The sequence below is a fragment of the Arachis ipaensis genome, chromosome B6 (genome assembly GCF_059453495.1).
Source record: "Arachis ipaensis isolate K30076 ecotype BB chromosome B6, ASM5945349v1, whole genome shotgun sequence".
NCBI classification, from domain to species: Eukaryota; Viridiplantae; Streptophyta; class Magnoliopsida; order Fabales; family Fabaceae; genus Arachis; species Arachis ipaensis.
The window spans coordinates 18,038,734-18,063,159 of record NC_142441.1 but is presented as its reverse complement, the minus strand read 5'-3'; the positions used below and the strand labels follow the sequence as shown (position 1 = coordinate 18,063,159).

Genomic DNA, 24,426 nt, shown 5'->3' with positions numbered 1-24,426 from the left:
TTGATTATCTAATATTTTTTAAAATTAAAATATCAGCATTTAACATTTGATATTATGACTTTGTGAGTTAGTATGACGACGATTCCCTCTTAAGTAATAAGTATCTCGTTGTGTCATTTTCATTTTTGTAAATTAATGGGATCTCACATTCCTAGCTATTAACATCAGCGCATATATTCTATTTATGGCTCATAATGAAGAAAAAAACACGATTATATAGTTTTCAAATACATCGCATTCATAAAATCACAAATAATGCACAATAATCAATCTGAACAAAAAGAGGTTGTCGCACCCCAATGCAATGAAAGGGAATTCGACGACTTGCGTTTTATTATACTGGCAAAACACCAACATTACAATTTTTTTTTTTTTTTTGTTGAACAAACCAGTACATTATAACTTAGGCACGTAAAATACAAATCACACTAGCTTGGGAACATTATGATGAGAAGAAGAAAGGGTCACTAATTAAACTTTATCTTAAAAAACAAACCAAAAAAAGGGTGGGGGCACACACAGATTATATATGTAATTTATTGATTAGCATTATTTATTTAAATTTAATTCCTTGAATCAAGGGCCATGATGGTGGAGAGGTTCATAGGGTGCATGTACTCGTTGGTGCCTCTGAGGATCTGTTGGACTATGATTCTGCTAGCCCTCTCTGATGGGTGGAATGGGTCCCAAAATGCGTATAGGTCTCTGTTTGGGCATAGGTTTGAGGCTGGTGTGCACAGCCCAATACCATTATATGGCCCTTGTCCACAGCATGCTATCTTTGAGGTTACAAATCCTGTGAGGCCCAAATTACAAAATCAATCGCAAATAAAATAAAAGGTAAAAAAAGTGGTAGTTGTGTGCATACCATAAGCTCTAGGGTTGGAAATGAAATCCATGTGCATTCTATATGCATTAGCAGCAATGAAGACATGAGAACCAATGTCTTGGTTGAGAGCATTGATCATTTCAACGAGTTGGGGATTGTATAATGCAGCAGCTCTCTGGAGTTCAACGTCGCAATCACCCGTTCTGCTTCTCATTGCCAATTCTGCTGGAACACACCCCATTGGTCCTGTTCCCGTCACAAGCACCCTTCTTGCTCCCAGATTATACAGATTCCTCAGAACTTTCCGATACTCTGAAATCAGGTACCGCACGTAATCCGGGAGAGAGAATTGGCGTGATCTTGCTGAATACGGGACTAGGTAGTAGTTGTTCACGAAGTCGTTGCCACCCAGAGTGATTAGGAACAGTGCTCTGTTCACGTGGTTTCTTGCTCCACTTGCTCCAATGTGTGCACTCAACCGTGCTTGGTATTCTCTGAACAGCTTCAGTTGCTTCTCTATGTGGATAATGTGCAACTGCCAAATCATTCAATGTCATTCAACAACCCACTCTTGCATCAAAATTAAACTCATCATTACACTAATACTCACAAACTGAATTCCGGTGTCATTCAGAATTCCAATGCCGGCGGATGCAAAATTAGCACCAATTAGGAGCTTCTCTCCAACAAGTAACGGGCTCAAATATGGCAGAGTTGGCTCTAACCCAAGCTCAAGACCTACATTAATCACAGTTAATTAATTTAGTTACAACAAACCATGCATGTGTGCATGCAAATTAAAACTGCTGGACCATACTGATTAAATCAGGGATGTTGAGGCCGTTAGAGAAGCGTCCGGTGGGTCGGTGTGTCGGATAATCGATCCCATAGGGTGGCGCATCCGCTCTAGCGGTGGTTGCCAAGAAATCGTTGTTGCCACTATCCACTAATGAGTCACCAAAAACAAAGAATGCTCTTGGTTGAGCATTAACAAAACAAGAACAAGAACCAAGAAGAAACACAACCATTAAGCTTATCATTATACAATAACTAGCCATAGCTTAGGGTTGGTTATTCTAGTTTAATTTTGTATATGATTCTGTGTTTGCTGATAAGTAGTGTCGTGGTTTGCATGGAGATTGGAAAAGGGTATATATAATATAATATAAGGTACTAGGTAGTGTTGTATTGTGATGTGACTGTGTGAGAGATTGATAACTCTATCTATCTCTTTGTGTAAAACTACATTCATAAATGTGTTGTTCTACCACCTCTCAAGAATTAAAGCAAACCGCCGAATCAAGAATAAGGATGAAGAAGAGGAGGGAAAGTACTTCAAATAATTGCATTGGTGACTCTCTTACTATGCGGGGGACTTTAAGTTTCTGATTCTTAAATTCACCAAAACCATCAAAAATAAAATTACATTGTGGAATTCTATGTATGCTTTTTATCAGTTACCACAATTTCATGTAATATTATTGCTTGATCATGGCATCAATAATAGGCCATATAATTTGGCGTAATATATATTTGCATAGACAAACAAAAGACTAGTATGTGGTGAAAACTCATGTACAGTTAACTTTTCGTGAAGTTAATAGTTGAGAACTGTTAGATAAAGATTTAGTCAAATCAGTCAAATCATTTAACGGTTTTCAACTATCAACTTTACGTGAAATTAACTGTACCTGAGTTTTCATCCTAGTATGTTACGAATTGGAGTTTCTATTTGTATTTGTATCTAATTTGTTAAGCAAAAAAAGTTATATATTCATAAATAATCAATAATCAAATCGTTACTATGTATTTATATCTTATTTTTAATGTGTATTTTATATTTAAACATATATTTTATACGAATATTTAATTTAATGAATGATTTTTTTATGTATATTTAACATCATTGTTTATCAAAAGTAACCGAATAAATTAAAGTAGCAATTGAATATATAATATAAAGTGGTAAGAAACTAAGAATTAGTACTTTAGTTTTTATTTTTACTGTTATTATTATTGAGAGCTTGGAATGGAAAGTCGAAAAGAGGAGATAGAGGATTTAAATCCATTAATGCGAGAATGAAAGAGTAGCTACATAAGAAAAGTAGTTAATAACATAGTAGTTGATATCAAAGTGCGTTGATACATTTAAAACTATAGCAGTTTCAGGGGCACAGAATGCGAGTTATATGCTCTGCCAGCTTTGGTGTATAGCCAATTGTGGAATCTAGTTTGTTGATTTGACACTGACTCAAAAGCTAGTGTGCGATGAAATCAAAGCCTCATGTATATGTTCTTCACTATAATAATTTGAACTATATTATATTCTAATAATTAATTAGTCTCAAAAGATTCATCCTGAACTCGGTCTAAATCTAAGTGGACCAGTATTCATATTACGGAAAGTGATTTTAAATGGTAGCATCTTACTGGAAAATTCAAATAACATTAACTCCTTGATGTCGGAATATTCCACAATAATTGGATAATGATGACTAGTTTTGGAAGATCCCACAGGCTGAAACTTGAAAAACTATGTAGTATAAGCCTAAGACTATTAATTTGATCACATGATCCAATCTTATTCAAGTCGCTTTACTTCAGTTTGATGTATTTAATTTGTTCATTCTAAATGGTGGCTTAATTCTGAGACATGCCTAAATTATGGGGAACCGCAAGTTCCCTTAAGCGTCATGAAATTAGGCAGCGATGTAAAACCGATAAAGATCAAAGAAACATTTCATCAAACACATTAAGAGCATGACTTCTCTATTGATGGCTAATCATTGTGGCTTTTCTATTATGCTAAACTCTACGGTCACTCTCATGCAATTTGTTGAATTAGGAGCTAAAATTTAAATTTAAATGGGCCAAAGCTACATGATGTGGTTCTAAAGTGCTAAGTATAGGAATGAATATTTAATTGAATTAATGGGTGGGTGGGGTCAATGAGGATAGGGATCATTGGGTCATGTGATCAACATAAATAGGGTGGCGTTTTGGTCGCAACTTACAGCTACCCTCTCAAACCTCAATCAACTTGTGTTTTCTTTCATTTTCAGTTTTTCAAGCTAGTTTCACCTTCAGTGAACAACTTTCTACACACGTGTGAAAATCAGCCCTTGTTAGTTAATTACTCCTCCTAAACCAAAAAGCTTACGGAAATGGGGAAATGGATTGAGAGTTAACCTCCGGCCCTAAGATTGGCGATTTGCATTAGTTTAATTATTGATATTCTAATTGTGCTACTTTAATCTCTCAAATTCAAAAAATATATATTAAATTAGTTCCTCACAACGTTAGATTATATTTAACAGAAAGAATGTTGAGACTAGCTTGTATTTTTTTAAATATGAAAAATTAAAGTAGTACAATTAGAATTTAAGAAATTAAATTGATAAAAAATGCCAATCGCAAGAACAATTTTAGGGTTTAACTCCAAAAAAAATGAATAAAGAAAACACATTAGAATTATATATATATATAGTGACGGATCCAAAAAATTTTAGGAGTGGGGCAAAAATATATATATTAAATAAGTTTTGTTAAATATTATTAATTATATGGAGATATAAAAATTAAAAAGAGTTAGTGAATACTTTTATTCTTAAAATATTATTCATTATATATAATTTATAAAAAAATATTTTTTATTTTTAAAATTTAAAATTAAAATATTTTAATTAAATTATAGATAACTTATTATCCTAACTAATCTTTTTATACACATTTAATAATAAAAAACTGAATTAACTGACATATTAGCGCCTAATTATACATTAGTATTTATAATTTGAAATTAGAATTATATATAAATACTAGAAAAATTAAATCTTTATATGAAAAGTATTTTGATATAAAATAATAAAAATATAATTTATAATTTTTTTATTTTTTTAAATAATTAAATTTGTTATATATTTTTTAATTTAATTTTGATATAATGTTAGATAAAAGATTTTATGTATCTGTTTAATTATATATTGTAATTAAAATATTTTTTATCATTATTTTTAAAAATAAAAAATATATTCTAAATTAGTAAATTAATCAGTTCATTTTAAAATTTTATATGCAACATAAGTACATATAATAGAACAAAAGATAAAAAATAAGTAATAAGGATGAATAAGTCGATAATAAAACAAAATATATAAAGTCACGGAAAAAATAAAATATTGGATTAATACCTAAACTATAATTGTTTGAATTAAAAATTGCAATTGAAAATATCAAAAAGAAAAATAATGAAATTGAAAGATACATATAGAGTCATGGAGAGCTATATAAAAAAATTGAAGAATTTAAAATTTACTTTTTGATGAAGAGAAGATGACCATTAGACAAGGAATAGAAAAGGAAGGTTGAAAATATAAAAATAAGAAGAGGGTTTAAGAGAATAAAAAAGTGACGGTACAATAATTAAATTTGATTAGGTTAAATAATAGTCAAAATGATAAAAAATAAATAAAAAAATAAATCTAAAACTTTAGCTAATTAAATTTATTTTATTTATAATGGAGTCATTTAAAATTTGAAGTGAGGGCATATTATATATAACTATATTTTTTAAAACAAAAATTAAAAACATTGTGGGGACAAGTGCCCCCCTCATTGTTGTGCTTGGATCCGTCCCAGTGTATATATATATATATATAGTAATTTACTTGAATAAAATAAAAGAAAAAAATGTTTACTCAAATACAACAATTACAATTTCTTTACTTGCGTGTCCTGATTTATTATTATGTAAACCGTGGTAAGTTACTACGTTTTATCATTTACACATAAACCGTGACAGGTAAGCACAGTTTATACATGAGACGCAATGTGTATAAACCGTGGTTACTTACCACGGATTATGAAGAGAGAATTTTGATCATAAAACCCTCCTACTTACCACGGTTTATGAAGAAAAAAATCTTATAAATATGAGTGAGATGATAATAATAATAACAATAACAATAATACTAATAATAACAATAATAATAAAAATAATAACAATGATAATAATAATAATACTAATAATAACAATAACAATAATAATAATAATAAAACGATTTGAATTGTATTAGTATATTTTTATTTTTAATTAATTTAATTTTATTTAAATAATTAGAATTTTAAATTATAAAATTTGTATTAGTTTGTAATTTAAAATTTAAATATATATAATTTAAATTAATGATTTATAAAATTGTATATATTCGTATTATTGTACTCATATGATTAATTATATTTATTCGATTTAAAAAAAATAATGGTTGTTGATTTTTTTATTTAAATACATTCATATTATTTTCAAATTAAAAGAATATACTTATTTAAAATAATATGATTACGTTTATTTAAATTTAAAAAATTTTAAAATAATAAGAATATGTTTATTTAAAATATTAAAATTTAAAATTTTAAATAAACCTACTTATATTAATTTTAAATTTTCTTTAAAATAATACGAATATGTTTATTTAAATTAAAAAATTAAAATAATAACAGTACATTTATTTAAAAAATTTTAATTTAAAAATAATATAAGTGTATTTATTTGTTAAAAATTAACAGCAGTTATTTTTTTTAAATCGAATAAATATAATTAATCATATAAGTACAATAGTAAAAAAAATCATATGAGTACAATAATACGAATATATAAAATTTTATAAATTATTAATTTAAATTATGTCTATTTAAATTTTAAATTACAAACTAATACAAATTTTATAATTTAAAATTTTAATTATTTATATAAAATTAAATTGATTAAAAAATAAAAACATACTAATACAATTCAAATCGTATTAAAACGTAAATAAGTTTGCTGAGTTCATAAATAAATTTTACTTAAATAAATAAGTTTAGTCAATGTGATAGGTGAATTTTGTGTAAACTTTATGAAAACACAGTAAAAAAAATTAAATCCTAAAAAATAACATGATTTTTTTTAGAATTAATTTTTTTTATATTTTATAATAGAAATAAAAAATCTGATTAACATTGAGTTGGTCCAATATATTAAATAATTTTATTTTTTTAATAATTTTTAATTATAATTTTGGTTAAAAAAAATTATATAATAAACAATTAATACTAGCACGGTGAGTTTCCACCATTTATACACCTCCAAACATAAACTGTGGTAATTTATGGGGATTTTATGCTCACACAGTTTACTCATAAACCGTGGGAACCTAGCACGGTTTTCACCTACCTTATTCATGCATAATCCGTGGTTACTTATTTATGCCCATTTTTTCTCATTCCTAAACCGTGTTTACCGGCCACGGTTTATGTGTAAATAGTAAAATCGTGGTAACTTCCCACGATTTAGATAATAATGAATCAGGACACGCAAGTAACGGTATTGCCATTGTTGTATTTGAGTAAACATTTATCTCCTTCATTTTATTCAAGTAAATTGCCCTATATATTATTGTTTCGTTTGTGATGATCTTTCGAGCAATAGCGATTTCAATTTCGGTAGGCTTCTTTTTCAGAGAGAGCTATATGTCGGCTGAATTTGAGCACCACAAGTGAGAACACATGCAAAAGATATTCCGACGCTCAAGTCAGAAGAGAAAAAGAAAAAATAAGCTAAAGTAAATTAGGTTAAGAATAAGTGATACATTATTGTTTTCATAATTTTTTTTGGACAGGGATCCAGGCCAATAATCCAACCCGGATCTAAAACAGGACAACCTAAACTAGAATCAAGCCTGACGTGTACCCCGATAAGCTCGGTAACAAAATCCCACTATCTTAACCGACCGCAAAATCGGAGAACAAACTAGCTGAACAGAATCCACGACCTGATCACAATCACACGCAAAGTCAAATCCCACTTTCCAGCCGTTACCAACAAAAACGGAACTTGCTATCTAAACCGATAATATCGGAACAAACAAACAGAAGACAACACTACACTCATCTATAAAACGAGACCAAATAGCTCAAAGGAGGACAGGTCACAGAACTCATTCTAATTCATTACTCTTACTCTTTATAATTAACATACTTACTTGAGCGTCGGAGTGCTCTTTGCAGGTGCTCCCACCGTCGTGTTCCATCGTGCCGAGGTTATTCCTGAAGACTGCCTCCCGGACGATGTATAGCTCCCCCAATAAATAAGCAGCTTCGCTGGGAGACACATACCTCGGCAGTACTCGAACGGAACATTTGGCGTCCACCGTGGGGCCGAAGCAGTTAATCTAACCCCACTATTTCTTATATATTGCACTTTATTTTTTCTCTTTTACACAGGTTTCTCCAACCTTTTAACATGGCCGACAACGGAGTTCACCAGCTCACTCAGGCCGAACTTTTGGCCCAGATGGACGAACTACAAGCAGAAGTCAAACGGCTTGCTGAGTTGTCCACCCAGAACAGCGCCAGTAAGAATGATGAAAAGGGCCCAACCAAAGGCAGTACAGACCTACTAAGTGTCAAACCACCAAAAGAGAGGCTGACCTTGGACAACCCGTTCTCTGAAAAAATCACGAATTACCAGATGGCAAAACATTTTACGCTACCTTCCTCGCTCGAGCCATATAAGGGGATTGGTGACCCCCGAGCTCATATTAAGAAATTTTAGTCTATGATATTTTTTAACGGACCTAATAATGAACCTTTGCTTTGCAGAGCTTTCCCTACTTACCTTGACGGAGCTGCTCTATTTTGGTTTTCAAAATTATCTGCAGGATCAATCTCTTCCTTCGAAGAGCTAGCAAGGTCCTTCATCGACTACTTTGCGGCGGCACGGATTTATGTACACGGATCGGATTACCTCAGCACCATCCGCCAAGGTCCACAAGAAAGTTTGAAAAGATTATATGACCAGATTCACAGAAGCAACCATGGAAATACAAGACCTAAACCCCGCTGTCCACCTACATGCCCTCAAGGCCGGCCTCCGATCCGGAAAGTTCAGAAAGACAATCGCGGTCACTAAGCTGAAGACATTAGAAGAGTTCCGAGAAAGAGCAGCTGGACAAATGGAGATTGAAGAACTCTGTGAGGCCAACAAAACAGAAAGAAAACCCAGAAAGGAGGAAGACAGAGTGCAAAGGTCGGTGAACAGTAAAGAACTCGGCAAACCATTCAAGCTCACCCCAAAATTCGACAACTACACCAGATTTAACACAAGGAGGGAAAAGATCATCAAAGAAATACTCAACGCCAAAATCATAAAACTGCCGGCAAGAGCTGGGAGCTATCAAGACCAGCGATTTATTGACAAAAGCAAGCACTGTGCCTTCCACCAGAAGTATGGACACACAATCAATGAGTGCGTGATAGCCAAAGATCTCTTGAAAAGATTAGCTCAACAAGGCCTCCTAGATAAATACATCGAAGGAAGAAAACACAAAGAGGGTGACAGGGACAAAGAAGAATGCCAACAAACCTCGAAAAGCAAGGAAGCCAATAAATGGTCAAACAACACCCCACCTAAAGGGGTTATAAACTGCATATCCGGAGGATTCGTCGGGGGAGGCGAAACAACTTCGGCGAGAAAGCGTAGCTACCATGGAATGATGGCAATCGAAGGAACAATACCACATAGCAACAAAAATGTACCCGACCTAGAAATCACTTTCAACCAGGAGGACATATGCTCGGCCGCACCACACTCAGACGACCCAGTGGTAATTTCCATCCAAACAGGTGAGCTATTGGTAAGAAAAGTCCTTTTGGACCCAGGTAGTAGTGTCGATGTTCTTTTTTATACTACTTTTCTAAAAATGAAAATATCTGAAAAACTCATACAACCCTCATCCGGAGAACTAGTCGGATTCTCTGGAGAAAGAGTTCCAATCAAGGGTTACATATGGTTAAGAACAATGATGGGAAACCACCCATTGTCATGGATCATTGGCATACAATATCTTATAGTTGATTGCCCTAGTCCTTATAATATTATCCTCGGAAGACCAGACCTGAACATGTTTAGGGCAGTAGTTTCAACTTTTCATCTATGTGTCAAATTCCAGGCACAGGACGGAAAGATAGCGACACTCCATTCAGATCGCCAACAAGCTCGACAATGCTACAATGCAAGCCTAAAGAAGTCGGCTCCAGGAAAAGATGTCTAACAAGAAGTCAAAGAAATTCACAACACAAATGAGGTACTATCCCTAGCAGAACTCGATCCTCAATGGGACACCCAAGAAAGGCCTCAACCAGCAGACGAGCTCCAGGAAGTCCCACTGACGTCAAAATCAAAACAAGTCACATACATCGGTCAAGCACTACAAGGAAACGAAAGATTGGAGCTCATAAAAGTGCTACAAGATAACGCCGACTTATTTGCCTGGACCCCAGCAGACATGCCAGGTATAGACCCAAACATTATCTGCCACAAGCTCGCCACCGACAGAACAAGCCGACCTATAGCTCAAAAGAAGAGGAATCTCGGGGTAGAAAAATCAAAGGCAGCCATAGAAGAAACCGGAAAGCTCCTTAAAGCTAACTTTATCAAAGAAATCCGATTCACCACATGGCTCTCAAACGTGGTAATGGTAAGGAAAAATTCAGGTAAATGGCGCATGTGCGTCGACTTTACAGATTTAAATAAGGCATGCCCTAAAGATGCTTATCCCTTACCCTGCATTGATAAACTCGTAGACAATGCATCAGGTTTCAAAAGCTTGAGCTTCATGGATGCATACTCTGGCTACAACCAGATCCTCATGCATCCAGAAGGCCAAAGCAAGACAAAATTTATAACTGAGCATGGAAATTTTTGTTATAGAGTAATGCCATTTGGTCTAAAGAATGCAGGTGCAACCTACCAACGAATGATGGACAAAGTGTGCCGTCGTCAAATAGGTCGGAACATGAAAATCTATGTGGATGATATGGTCGCGAAGACCACTCAAGAAAAGTCACATTGCGATGACCTCAGGGAGATATTTGAACAGATCCGAGCATACAATATGAGACTCAATCCAGAGAAATGTGCCTTTGGGGTACAAGGAGGCAAATTCCTTGGATTCATGCTGACCTCACGAGGAATTGAAGAAAACCCTGAAAAATGTGAGGCAATACTTAACATGGCGAGCCCTAGAACAATAAAAGAAGTACAACAATTGGTAGGAAAGGTAGCGGCACTATCCCGGTTCTTGCCAGCAGCGTCAAGCCGATCATACCATTTTTTCCAAACAATATCAAAGAATAAGAAATTTCAATGGACAGAAGAGTGCGAGAAAGCGTTTGCCGAGCTCAAAACCATTCTATCATCACCACCTGTGCTGCAAAGACCAGAAGTCGGTAAACCTTTATACTTATATTTATCTGTTTCTAATTGTTCTATAAGCTCGGCTCTAGTCATTGAGACAGGAAAACTACAACAACTAGTATACTTCGTCAGTAGAGTCATGCAATCAATGGAGCAAAGGTATCCGAGGATAGAACAGCTAGCTTTAGCACTTGTAATAACAGCAAGAAGACTCAGGCATTACTTCCAAAGCCACACAATAATAGTGGGGACAAACTAACCATTAAGACAAATACTGACAAAACTAGAATTGGCTGGATGTTTGACCAAATGGTTTATCAAGCTCTCGGAATTCGATATCCAATTTCAACCAAGGCCGGCACTGAAAGCACAGATTCTCGCAGATTTCATATCAGAACTAACCCCGGACGAGCACAATAAACTCTGGGAGTTACACGTTGATGGGGCGTCCAGCCGAGGAGGAAGCAGAGCTGGGATAATCCTGAAAGAAGGGGACAAAGTGGTGGCCGAGCAATCCCTCCAGTTCCACTTCCCGGCAAGCAACAATCAGGCCGAATATGAGGCCCTCATAGCAGGACTTAAGCTCGCCCTAAACCTCCAAGTACAAATCTTGACAGCACATTGTGATTCCCTCTTGGTGGTTCAACAAACTCGAGGAAAATTTCAGGTAAAAGATCCATTGCTAGAGCGATATTGGCTCATAGCAAAGGATCTCATTTCAAAGTTCAGTTCATTCATTATTCTACATGTGCATAGAGAAAAGAATGTTAGAGCAGACATATTATCCAAACTTGCCGCCACTAGGGTGGACACACAAACATCGGCATTATCACAACTCACACTTAAAAAACCCAGCATTGAACTATTATCTATAACAAGCATTAACCACCTCCGCGACTGGAGAACACCTTTCCTTGAGTACATCAATGCAGGTATCGTAGCCAGAGACGAGCTCAACCCGCAACACTTCAAACGAAAAGCAAGCCTTTACACAAACATAGCAGGAGAACTATACAGGCGCGGTTTCTCACAACCATTGCTAAAATGCCTAAATAAAGATGAGGTAAAAGAGGTGATGGACGAAGTTCATGAGGGCGTATGTGGGAACCACTTCGGAGGACGAGCTCTCGCCGCAAAGATCGTCCGAACAGGATATTATTGGCCGACCATGAAAAGGTATTACATAACAAAAGTCAAGACATGTGACAAATGTCAAAAGCACGCAGCCATCTCTACAAAGCCGGCCGAAGTATTACACAGCATGGAGGTAAGCTGGCCTTTCCACAGATGGGGGCTCGATATTCTCGGCCCATTTCCAATAGCGCTAGGTCAGGTAAAATTTCTTTTAGTATCAATAGACTACTTCTCAAAATGGATAGAAGCACAGCCATTAGCAAGAATAATAGCCGAAAAGGTACGATCTTTCATATGGAAAAAAATCATATGCCGATTTGGAATACCAAGGAAAATAATATCAGACAATGGTAGACAATTTACAGATAATAAGCTCGGCTCATTTTTAAAGAACTTTAATATTCAACATCATTTCAGCTCGGTCGAACACCCACAAACCAATGGGCAAGCCGAAGCTGCTAACCGAGTTATATTGCAGGCAATAAAAAAAAGCTCGATAATGCAAAGGGAGAATGGGCCGAGCTAATCCCAGAAATATTATGGAGCTACAACACAACAATACAAACCACCATGGGCGAAACACCCTTCAAACTAGTCTATGGGTCAGAAGCATTAATCCATGTGGAGGTCGGAGTTCCCACATTGAGAACCGAGCTATACAATGACCAACACAATATAAACGCAAGGAACGCCGAGCTTGATCTGACCGAAGAAGATAGGGAAATCGCGACTGTCAAACAAAGAGCCAAAAAAGAGATAGCTGAAAGAAAACACAACGCACGAGTAGTACCGAGGACTTTTACAGAAGGAGACCTAGTACTCAGACGAACAGATGAAGCCAGACGACCACCTTCACATGGAAAGCTCGCAGCAAATTGGGAAGGACCATTCAGAGTAGTTAAAGTGCTCGGAATGGGGGCTTACCAGCTCCAAGCATTACAAGGCAACCCAATACCAGGAAATTGGAATATTTCTTCATTAAAGATGTATAGATCTTAAATTGTACAATTCGTGAATGAAGGTACTCTTTTTCCCCCTTAGAGCTTTTTTCCCAAAAGAGAGGGTTTTGCCTAAGGTGGATTTTAACGAGGCCGGACACACAATAGACCAAATCTCACTATCAATATCCAAATCTATAATCAATCATTTTTCAGTTTCATGCAAATTTTCAAACAAACAAAAGACGAATTCTATGTTTCCTACCTTAGTCGCAAACGCAAAATGCCAAAAGCAAACAATATTAACATAAACATCTAACCGACTAAGAAATGGTTGGCACCAACAAACAAGCTCAAAACCAAACCAACTAGATCCATCATACACAAGTACATAACCACAAGTTTAAAAAACAATTACAAAAGAGACAAATATCAAATAAAGACTAAGAAGGGGGAACATTATCGTCATGCTCCTCCACACCCCCATCCACAACCAATTTTCCACCGACCACTATCTTAGTCATGTCAAGCTGATTACTATCAAACTTCGGAGCCAACACAGAAATTTGACTCACAGAACGTTCAAACCCATAAGAGAACATCTCCATCCCGTTTTTCTCCAGTTCATAAACCCTAGAAGTAAGCTGACCTTTGGCAACATCACTGTCTTTAACCTCGGCCTGCAGAAGCCGGATCTGGTCCCGCAAACAACCAACTTCCTCCTCATATTCTTTCATTTTGGCTGTAGCATTCATAACAACGTCATCCTTCTCTTTCACAGACTTTTCCAGTTCAGCAATTCTCTCCTTATAAGTCCTCTCCAGATCAGCAATCCTATCTATAGCCACCTAGTGCTCGGCACCAATAAGTTCAGTTGTCCGACCACACACATTAGTCACGAAGCAACAATCTACGAAACATCAAATTCGGTTAAAATGAAGACACACAAGAACAAATAAAATAAGCAGAGAACAGAATATCAACCTGGATAAACTTCCCTAAACTCTCTACCCCAATCCGGCGAGTCATGAGCATATCGCCGGGGTATTGAGACACCCTGTCGGAGAGCTCGACAAAGGGGAACTGATCACTCCACAATGAATGAGAGCTGGTACCAGGGATAAAGCCATGCAACCTCTTTTGTCTATCAAACGAAGATTTATCAGCTCCCATAGCTTCTCTATCACCTTCAGAAATCACTTCCACAGATCTCTCAGCATCATCCCTCTTCCTCTTAAAAGAAGACGATGGTTGAGCAACAGACTGGGCGGCGTCCCCACCACCTTCTTTCACAACCTGAGAGGCATCAGTAATCCTTTCCTTTTTCTTCTTAAGGAAGGACTGAAAGCGTGACGGATCGAGGAGAGAAACTCGTCTACCTGCGTTGGGCAACAAAAAGTCAGATTAAATCTAAAATATGAAGAAACAAAAAGAAAAAGCCAAACATTACCTATGTAAGCCTTCAAACCCTCACTATCACCTGAATCGTGAAGTTGAAGAACCTCAGGAATAGACAAACACTCCCCATCAGCAAAAGACTCTACCAAAAAATCTAACACCCTCTATTCCTCCTCACTCCGTTCAATAGCCTCAAGGATCTGACACGGTTCTAAACACCAATAGAGAGGAAACCTCTCTATCAGCTCGTCGTCCAAATAAAACGGATACTCGGCCTCGACTGACCGCACTTTCACAAACAGGGATTTAAAATTCTTAAAAGAGGATTTATAAAGAAGGAAAAGGGAACGTCCAGGGTAACTGCTCAAACATACCCACAACCCCCTCCGAACCCCTTTTGACCGGAATAGTGAAAAGAATAAAGAAAGAGAACAAGGAAAAGACAGAAACTCCATCAAACATTGAAAAGCGCGAAGAAACGCCCAAGAATTTGGGTGTAACTGAGAAGGCGCGCAATTCAGTTGAGTCAACACATCACACTCAAACGCAGAGAAAGGAAGCTTCACACCAAGTTAAAAAAAGCAAGGCATATACATATAAAAGTATTGCCAGTCACCCCTCCTCTCGAAAACCCTATCGTTACTAGAACAGTAAAGTAACTTAACACCCACACCTTCCCTTACCACCCGTAAGCCCTCGAGTTCACACATGGACTTAGCATCAATGTACGATGAAGACCAAGTCTTGACGTCATCATGAACCCAATGATATGGGTTATCTTTTTTCTCTTCAACATCCCTTTTCTTATCTTTCTCTTTCGCCATTTCAAAAGAAAAAACAGAAGTAAAATTAGAAGGGGAACTAACCTTTGGAAGTCATACTGCAGCCTAAACAGGTAGAATGTGAAGAAGCAAAATGTCAATTCCAAGCCTAGAATGAGATATTATTACAAAGCCCACTAACTTAGTGGGCACACTAAAAGATAACCGTTAAAGACATCGAAAACCCAAAGAAATGGAGGGGCGCATTAATTGCAGCACATTCCACAACGCAGAAAACCCCTTGACTTCCTTCCAACCAATATCCTCTCTTCAGCACAAAGGGGGCCCAAAAAAAAACCTACAAAATAGCGGAAGAAGGAAAATCTTGCAAAAGACGAATACACAAAGCTTGCCTGCCACTAGCGGAACAGAGCCAGACAAGCTTGGGGGCTATGACGTGTACCCCGATAAGCTCAGTAACAAAATCCTACTATCCTAACCGACCGCAAAATCAGAGAACAAACTAGCTGAACAGAATCCACGACCTGATCACAATCACACGCAAAGTCAAATCCCACTTCCCAGCCGTTACCAACAACAACGAAACTTGCTATCTAAACCGATAATATCGGAACAAACAAACAGAAGACAATACTACGCTCATCTATAAAACGAGACCAAATAGCTCAAAGGAGGACAGGTCACAGAACTCACTCTAATTCATTACTCTCACTTTTTATAATTCACATGCTTACTTGAGCGTCGGAGTGCTCTTTGCAGGTGCTCCCGCCACCGCATTCTATCGTGCCGAGGTTAATCCTGAAGACTGCCTCCCGGACGACGTATAGCTCCCCAATAGATAAGCAGCTTCGCTGGGAGACACATACCTCGGCAGTACTCGAACGGAACAAAACCCAAACAACAATCCCATATCCCAACCCGGACCTATTCCTTTTGTTTCCTCAAGACCTTCATCTATTACAATTGATTTCCTATTTCCCAACCCCCAACTGAAAGTATCATTACCTAATACCAAAATGTAAGGGTATATCAACAAAATATACAAAAGAGATTTATATACATCACGCGACTCTTGTAAAAGAACCGAGATAGGAAATTGCTGTGCTGAAATGCAAGAAGAACAAAAGGAAAATGTGAGGCCGACCTATTTGCAGAGCGTCAAAACTGGAGGAGAAGAGGGAGGTGAATTATAACCGCACATTCCAATCAAAGAAGCTAACCACACATGCAACAGAGACAACCTCCCCAATCTACCAATCTCATAATCTGAAAACCCTAGATCAAGGTCAATGGCCGCCTATGCAGACTCGTCCATCAATACAGCAACCCACTTCACCCCCTCTGCCTTATTTAGAAGCTCTGCTTATGGTATTTGCACAGTATCGTGGAACTTCGAGTTGTCCTCTACAGTAATTTAATTAGTGCTCCTCACCTCTCAAATAGCTCCTGACAGCAGTCAAGAACTGTTTAGCAATCTAGAGACGGCAAGCTGATCTCCTCGGAGGATATTCCTGATGGACAGTGGCCTATGCATGATCCAATTCTGGTAGAGAGTGCCGTGACCTGTGAACTTCGCCACTTCATGTGCTAATGATTGTTTTCGTAATTTAATTTAATTTTTTTATTTTCTTTGGACATGATTCATAATTTAATTGAAATAGGCTTTTCTTTGTTTTTTTTTTGTCAATGTCATGGGCTAGGCCCTGCCCAACCCACAAAACAAAGAAAAGCTGGGCACATAGAAAAAAGAAAACGGGAAACGGCAATAAACAAAAATGTTTCAAGCTAACTACCAAACCTTCCACTTTAATTTAATTTTTTTCTTTGTTTATTTAGTGTTTCTTTTCCTTTGGGTCAATAGTCAAAGTTTGCATACAATAAAGGCCATTCAGCATTTCAGCCGAAAATAAGAACAAATTTCAGTTAGTTGGACTCAAATTTTAAAGCCCATTGTTGAATCTCCAATCTAAAGCCCATTAGATACCCAATCACTGACAAATTAAGACTCAAAAAGGACAAAAACTATAAGTGACAATAGATTTGAATATATTTATAGCGTATCAAGCTACAATAGTAGAAGTCTTAACAAAAAAAAAAAAAAAAAGACAAAAGGTTACAACCCTCAAACTAGACATTTAACTCATAGTATTCAAATCCAAAAAAAAAAAAAAAACCTCACACTATTTAACTATAGAAACACAACAATGATTTACTCTATCCGTCTTTCTGAAATAAACTTTCACTAAAAAAACAAAAAACAAAAAACAAAAATTCTTTACGAATTGCATTCTTTTCCAATAAATTTCTTATAATACTAGCTAATAGACAATGATACGCAATTAATAACATAATATTATTATAACTAGCTAGGTAGCTAGGTGGATGATGAATCCAAGAGCATAATGGTGCTGAGATTCATGGGATGCATGTATGTGGAGTCACCGATCATGAACCTGTCAACAATGATTCTGTTGGCTCTCTCGCTGGGATGGAAGGGGTCCCAGAATGCATACAAATCTCTGTTTGGACACAAGTTTGATATTGGTGTGCATAGTCCAATCCCATTGTACGGTCCTTGACCACAGCATGCTACTTTTGATGTTATAAATCCTGCACCGTTACAAGTTGAATGAATTATTTCTCTATTTGATTTTCTATTGCCTGGGGTCATGGAAAAATAAATGTGTTTTTTACCAAGTAAAGTAAAAACCATCATGTTTCCAATCAGATTAGCTTTCCTTCATTTATAGCAAGAAAAATACCAAAATATCCAAAAGGGTAAGGTAAGGTCAGTGATGATTGAGGTGAAGTCAGTGAATAGGACAAACCTAATTCGTAAATGCCCCAATTATTTTAAGCTACATATATTATTTTTTGTTAATAAAACATGAATTTCAAGAATATATATATATATATATATATATATATATATATATATATATATTATCAAAAAATTAGACATATATATGAGATACGTGACACAAATTTTTAACTATAAATTTAGGAATAAAATTGATTTTTAATGGCATATATATTTATATTTTTATTAATTTCTTAACAATCAAGCATACTTCACATATTTTAACAAGGAACAATTTTGTAATTCATAACAAAATAATAAGATATATGTGCGTGTTCAATTTTGATTTTTCCAACTGATTAGAGTGGGTGTTTATTCTTTATATTGTTTACTTTAATTTGTATATAAAATATCAGCTAATGAATGATAATTTCTTAAATATTAAATAAAATAATTTGAATGATATATTAATACTATACACCTATGATTTACAGAGACATTAATTCCCCTCAACAACCAAGTTAAACAATATTTGTACCCACTACCCAACTGTAGTACAATTATATTCCAGTAGTAAAGTGGAAACCAACTATTGATATCACAATTATTTAACTCCATCTATCTATCTACACTTGGGTATGGGTTGGGTAATATTATTAATGCATGCAATAATAACGAGTCATTCTACTTATAATATCTACCTTAACTTATCGTCTTTTCTTTATTATTATTACTGATAATAATATTAATTTCCCCGCATACTTTAATTTCTTTGAATAAAGTACGTACCAAATTGTTGTGGATTACCAATAAAATCCATATTCATGGCAAAGGCATTTGCAGAAATATAGACATCAGAACCAATTTCAGAGTTGAGTTGATTAATGAGTTGAAAGAGTTGAGGGTTGAACAAATCAGAAGCTTCTTGAAGCGGTGCATAACATTCTCCATTTCTGCTATGTTGAGATAACTCTGCTGGAACACAACCTAATGGTCCTGTACCAGTTACCATAATCCTTCTTGCTCCCAATTCATATAGCCTCTGCATGCATTTATTTTATATTTTAATTCAAGGATCTAAACTCTAAAAAAATAATCTTTTAAGATTTGATACCAAAGACTTTGTGAGAGACGACAAGTCGACAACATACATTAATTTTGCATTTATACTTTTATAGTTTTTGCTTTTGGTTTTGTTTTGTTTTGAAGGCACATTTATAATATGGTTACACATACACATAGTACATAGTACATTAGTACTACAATATATAATAAACTTATCATTGTTACACTTAGTGAGAAATGATATCTTATATATATTTTTTATTTTTTTTATAGTACTATAAAAGATAAATTTTTATGTTTTTTTTATTTTTAATTTATTATTTTTATTATAAAAATATAAAATATACACCAGAGTAATTTATACTAAACTGAGGTATATAATATTTATCATTTAATTCGAATATTATAAAGAATTATCAATTTAAGATAGCAAAATCTACTCATAAAAAAGAAGAATTTATTCGTTAGAATATATATATATATATATATATATATATATATATATATATATTATATAACTGATTAATTTTATTGTTTTTAATTTTTTAAGAAAATCATGTCTCCAAATACATAGATTTATTTAATTTTAAACTGAAATTTTATTTTTATTTAAAAAAGATAAGAACAGAACATACCATGATTAAATTTTAGATATTTTAGTCATAGATATCCTAATAGTCTAATACAACGTGAGATACTCATTTTTCCTAAAATTCTAAAAGTTTAGGTAACAACACATACATTATGATTTATGTTATCTAACCACTAGTTGTACATTTAATAATTTAAAAGCATAAACTTGCTATAAGTATTCTTGAATGATTGAGGGTAAAGCAATAATTTCCCACTACCAAAAAAATATAGAAAAAATACCATTTTCCTCATCTATGAGATACTAAAATGATACTTCCTTCCCTTCTATTTATAAAATATATATTCCCCTCCCTTGTAACTTTTAAAAAACTTCCTCTTTAATCCGTTTTAAATTTTTTGTGTTAATTAATATTAACTTTATCCATTTTTCAAGAAAAAATAAATTATCTTTTATAAAAATATTCTTTAGCAAAAATTTTATTTTTTATCATTATATTTTGCTTATCTAAATATTCTTGAATAAATTATTTTTTTTATTGATTAAATTTTTTTTCTAAGATATCCTTCAATAATGTTTTAATTATTAAATTATAATTTTACCAAAATTTTCGTTAACAATTTTTTTATATTTTACTATTAATTTTTTTATATCAATATATATTATTTTAATATTAAATAAAAAATTTTAGTAAGATTATTTTTCAATGTAAATATATATTAATTGTTATACATATTAACAATAGTAAAATTTTTTTATTTAATGTTAAAATAATATATATTGATATCAAAAAATTAATAGTAAAATATAAAAATAATTGTTAACAAAAATTTTGGTTAAATTATAATTTAATAATTAAAAAATTATTGAAAGATATGTTAAAAAAATAATTTAATTATTAATTTTTAAAAAAATATTTTGATAAAAATATAATTTAATTAATAAAAAATAATTTATTAAAAATTATTTTGTTAAGTAAATTTAATGATAAAAAAATAAAAATTTTGTTAAAGGGTATTTTTGTAAAAGATAATTTATTTTTTTTGAAAATAGATAAAGTTAATATTAGTTAACACAAAAAAATTTAAAATGAATTAAAATGAGATTTTTTAAAAGTTATAAAAGAGGAGAATATATATTTTATAAATAAAGGAGAGAGGAATGTGATTTTAGCATCTGTAGGAGAGGGGAGTGGTATTTTCTAAAAAAATATATGTATAGCAACAACTAGATTTGTTGACCTAATAAATACCCAAGTACGTTATGTGATGACCATTTTTGGATCTTTCATTTTAAATATATAAGTTGAAGGTTCAAATAAAATAAAATCCTTAACCAATAAAATGGAATTACCACAAGAATTTTGCGATACTCAGAGATGAGGTATACAACATAATCCGGTATCGCAAATTGTCTGGATCTGGCAGAGAAGGGTAACAAGAAATAGTTGTTGACAAAATCATTGCCACCCAACGTTATCAGAACCAATGCTTCGTTCACCAGTCTTGTTGCTCCTTCTTCTCCGATTAATCCACTTACTCTTTCCTGATACTGCTCAAAGTACTGCAATTGCCTCATTATTCTTATTATGTTTATCTGCATTCATTAATAATAGTGCAATACCATACAATTAATATATATAATATCTGTGTATTTATGTTATGTTTTCATTTTCGGTATTTTCTCTTTTTTCTTTACAAAAAATAAAAATACAAACTTAAATTACTTACAAACTGAATTCCAGTGTCATTGAGAATGCCGATTCCAGCTGAAGCAAAGTTGGCACCAACGAGTAGTCTTTCTCCGTCAAGCGCTGGACTCAAATATGGCAATGTCGGTTCTGACCCAAGTTTCTCACCTACAAACATACAATTATTAATTGATAGATGGATTTGAGTGAAATTAATATGAAAATGATAGATGTAATTAAGTAACTGATAAGGTCAGGGATGTTAAGGCCATTGGAGAAGCGGCCAGTGGGTCTGTGAGATGGAAAATCAATGCCATAAGGGTATGAATCAGCTCTTGCAGTGGTTGCAAGGTAGTTATTGTTTCCATTGTCAACCAATGAATCTCCAAATACAAAGAAAGCTCGACCTTCAACTACTTTCACTCCACCAATCACAAACCCTAATAATAACACAATATACATAGAAACACTCTTTCTAATTGGTGGCTTCTTTTGGTCCATTATTGTAAGGAATAGTGAACCAGCCCCAGCAAAGATGAGAAATTTAGTAGTAGCAATTGGGTTAAGAAAGGTAACTTTATATATACACCTCATTCGTTGTGATTCTTTCATGTTCCCAATTAAATTTCCTCTGCTACCAGCTGATGAAGAAAATGACTGTAATAAATACACATACATGATACATATCCATTATTGATCTTGTTTAAAAATCACACCTATTAATTTGTACCATATCTACGTAGCTATTTCCTGTTTAATGCATCATGCTTACAGCTAGCTACCTATGTCCTCTTTTTTACTTTATGCATCATACTTTCAGTTATTGTATTTTTAGTTATTAATATTAATTATGTATATATTTTATGATTGATATCAACCATTAAAAATAGTGCAAACACTTACTAAAATCTTTTTTTTTTTTTATTAAAGATAGGAAAACTTGAACTCACAATCTCTTAATTGAGTATAAAGAGACTATGCCATTTGAGTTAGCTATAATTCATTGGCAAACACCTACTAAAATCTTGATACACCTATATATATAGTTTAATTTTAATGCATTGAACTGTGTAAAACGTCGTGCAATCACAATTAATTTTTTAGATGACCATTCACATGATTAATAGTTTTACTAATATGGTATAATGTGATTAGATGTACGTGTAAAATGATTTTACACTAATAAAACAACAAAATTAAATTCGTATATATATATATATATATATATATATATAGAGGATCATATTTAGTTCAGATGAAATTAATCATATTCTTAACGATAAAATCAAATGGTAATTGGTACATAACTTAATTAAAAAAATAAATATTGTATTATTATGAATAAATTGTTAAATAATCTTTTAAATTTCACCTTTAATTTTAATTAAATTAATCGTCCAAATTTTCATGAATTCAAATTTGTCATTGGAAGGATCAGTGGTAAGTTTTGGTTAAAATAGTTTCTTAGTAAGCGGTGAAATATTTGAAATGTCATTTTGCATAAAATTTTTATAATGAAAATATGAGTTTTAAATTTGGATAATGAATATAACTCTATACCTCGACCCTACTAAGAACTCCCAAGTTTTTACCCTCCTATTTCCATCCATTTCAGCTACAGGTGCGAAGATTTAGTACGGAGCTATATGAGCATAGAAGATTATATCTACAAGTTGAGTTCTTAGGTTTTATTTTTCCCTCATTATTTATTATTTTAGTTTTTAGAGGGGTAGAAATTGTATTTTGAGAATCTTGAAATAAGTATATGTATATAATGATATGTGTGTGTGTGTGTTTTCTTAATTGAGGATTTTCGGTTCGTATTTGTGAAGGCTCAATGTTAAATAAAAATAGTATAGAATAAAAAGGTTTAGAGGTAAGTAATGCCTGAGTTTTTAGTACGATCATGAGGTGCTAAAAGTTAGGGTGTTACAAAAGAGGTACTAGAGGGCAGAAAAAGAAGTAGTTTTCTTATTCCCGCGAGTGTGAGCACGCGCTGACACTGCGAAAATCCTTTTGCTGGTTCAGATTGCCATTTTCCTTCTCAGTTCTGATAAAGAACATTGACAATTGAAAAAGATGATCAACACAATGCAAGTGAAGAGTGAACATTGACAATTCATAAAGATGATCAACATAGCACAACCACAAAACACACAACAGCAAACTAGAACCCAGAACCCACAGCAGCAACAACACAACCAGAAAATTAATAACATCACAAAATTAATATTACCAACAACATATATGGTTATGCACAATTATTCAACAATTATTCAACCCAATAACAACAGCAAGGTTCACAGATTAACTAACAACAACTATTTAAAATTATCCACAATCCTAAAAGAAAAATCACAATTCACATATTAACTAACAATAAGAAAAATTAACAGTTCACAGTTCACAAAATTAACAATAAAAAAAATTAATAGTTCACAGTTCACAGTTCACAAAATTAATGAAAAGTTATTCAATTATAGTACAAAAAAAATATTTGAATACCAGGGACTGAGGAAGCGCAGAACACGACAAAGTTGGCGCAAGAGGGAGACAGAGAGCAGTGGAGCATGATCGAAGGCTGAAGGTGGAACAGAGCTGGCGCCATCGGGACGACTGCGCAACAGACGGATGGTGGCTGCGCGATGGAGGGGAAGGAAGTTGCGACGGTTGCTGCGCGACGGAGGGGTAGGAAGATGCGACGCTGCGACGGTGGCTTCCAAATTCGCAGTTGCGTCAGCGGGGGTAGCAAGCGGTGGTAGGACAAAAGTGACGGAGGAGCAGGAGCTCGATGAGAGGAGCTCGGACTAGCTGTGTGTGAGAGAGGCAGGAGCGCATTTTGGTTAGGGGGCAAGGGCAGGGGCTTACCTCCCGTGCCCCAATATAATACAAAACGGCGCCGTCTAAGCTTAATTAAAAAAATCGGTCGGGTTACGGTTCGGTTTGACTGTCCAATTCCTAGCC

The 24,426-nt window shown here is 34.1% G+C and overlaps 4 protein-coding genes across 4 annotated transcripts; 2 read left to right on the top strand and 2 right to left on the bottom strand.

Annotated features, from left to right (window-relative positions):
* Positions 1–412: 412 nt before the first annotated feature.
* Positions 413–1,914, bottom strand: LOC107645748 (GDSL esterase/lipase At5g33370-like). Its single transcript, XM_016349833.3, has 4 exons — positions 1,647–1,914; positions 1,440–1,567; positions 869–1,364; positions 413–796 (listed from the first exon to the last, which is right to left on the bottom strand). Exons 1-4 carry the CDS (start codon positions 1,885–1,887, stop codon positions 564–566), a joined length of 1,098 nt encoding a protein of 365 aa, XP_016205319.1. The 5' UTR covers positions 1,888–1,914; the 3' UTR covers positions 413–563.
* Positions 1,915–8,682: 6,768 nt separating this feature from the next.
* LOC107646413 (uncharacterized) lies at positions 8,683–9,918 on the top strand. Its single transcript, XM_016350597.1, has one exon. The coding sequence runs from the start codon at positions 8,683–8,685 to the stop codon at positions 9,916–9,918; it is 1,236 nt and encodes a 411-aa protein (XP_016206083.1).
* A 2,849-nt stretch (positions 9,919–12,767) lies between these two features.
* Positions 12,768–13,196, top strand: LOC148554759 (uncharacterized). The gene has a single exon (XM_088490478.1). It carries the CDS (start codon positions 12,768–12,770, stop codon positions 13,194–13,196), a length of 429 nt encoding a protein of 142 aa, XP_088346604.1.
* Positions 13,197–17,577: 4,381 nt separating this feature from the next.
* LOC107647985 (GDSL esterase/lipase LTL1) lies at positions 17,578–22,111 on the bottom strand. The gene is made up of 5 exons (XM_021104145.2): positions 21,708–22,111; positions 21,503–21,630; positions 21,126–21,368; positions 18,905–19,157; positions 17,578–17,925 (listed from the first exon to the last, which is right to left on the bottom strand). Exons 1-5 carry the CDS (start codon positions 22,072–22,074, stop codon positions 17,690–17,692), a joined length of 1,227 nt encoding a protein of 408 aa, XP_020959804.2. The 5' UTR covers positions 22,075–22,111; the 3' UTR covers positions 17,578–17,689.
* Positions 22,112–24,426: the final 2,315 nt, after the last annotated feature.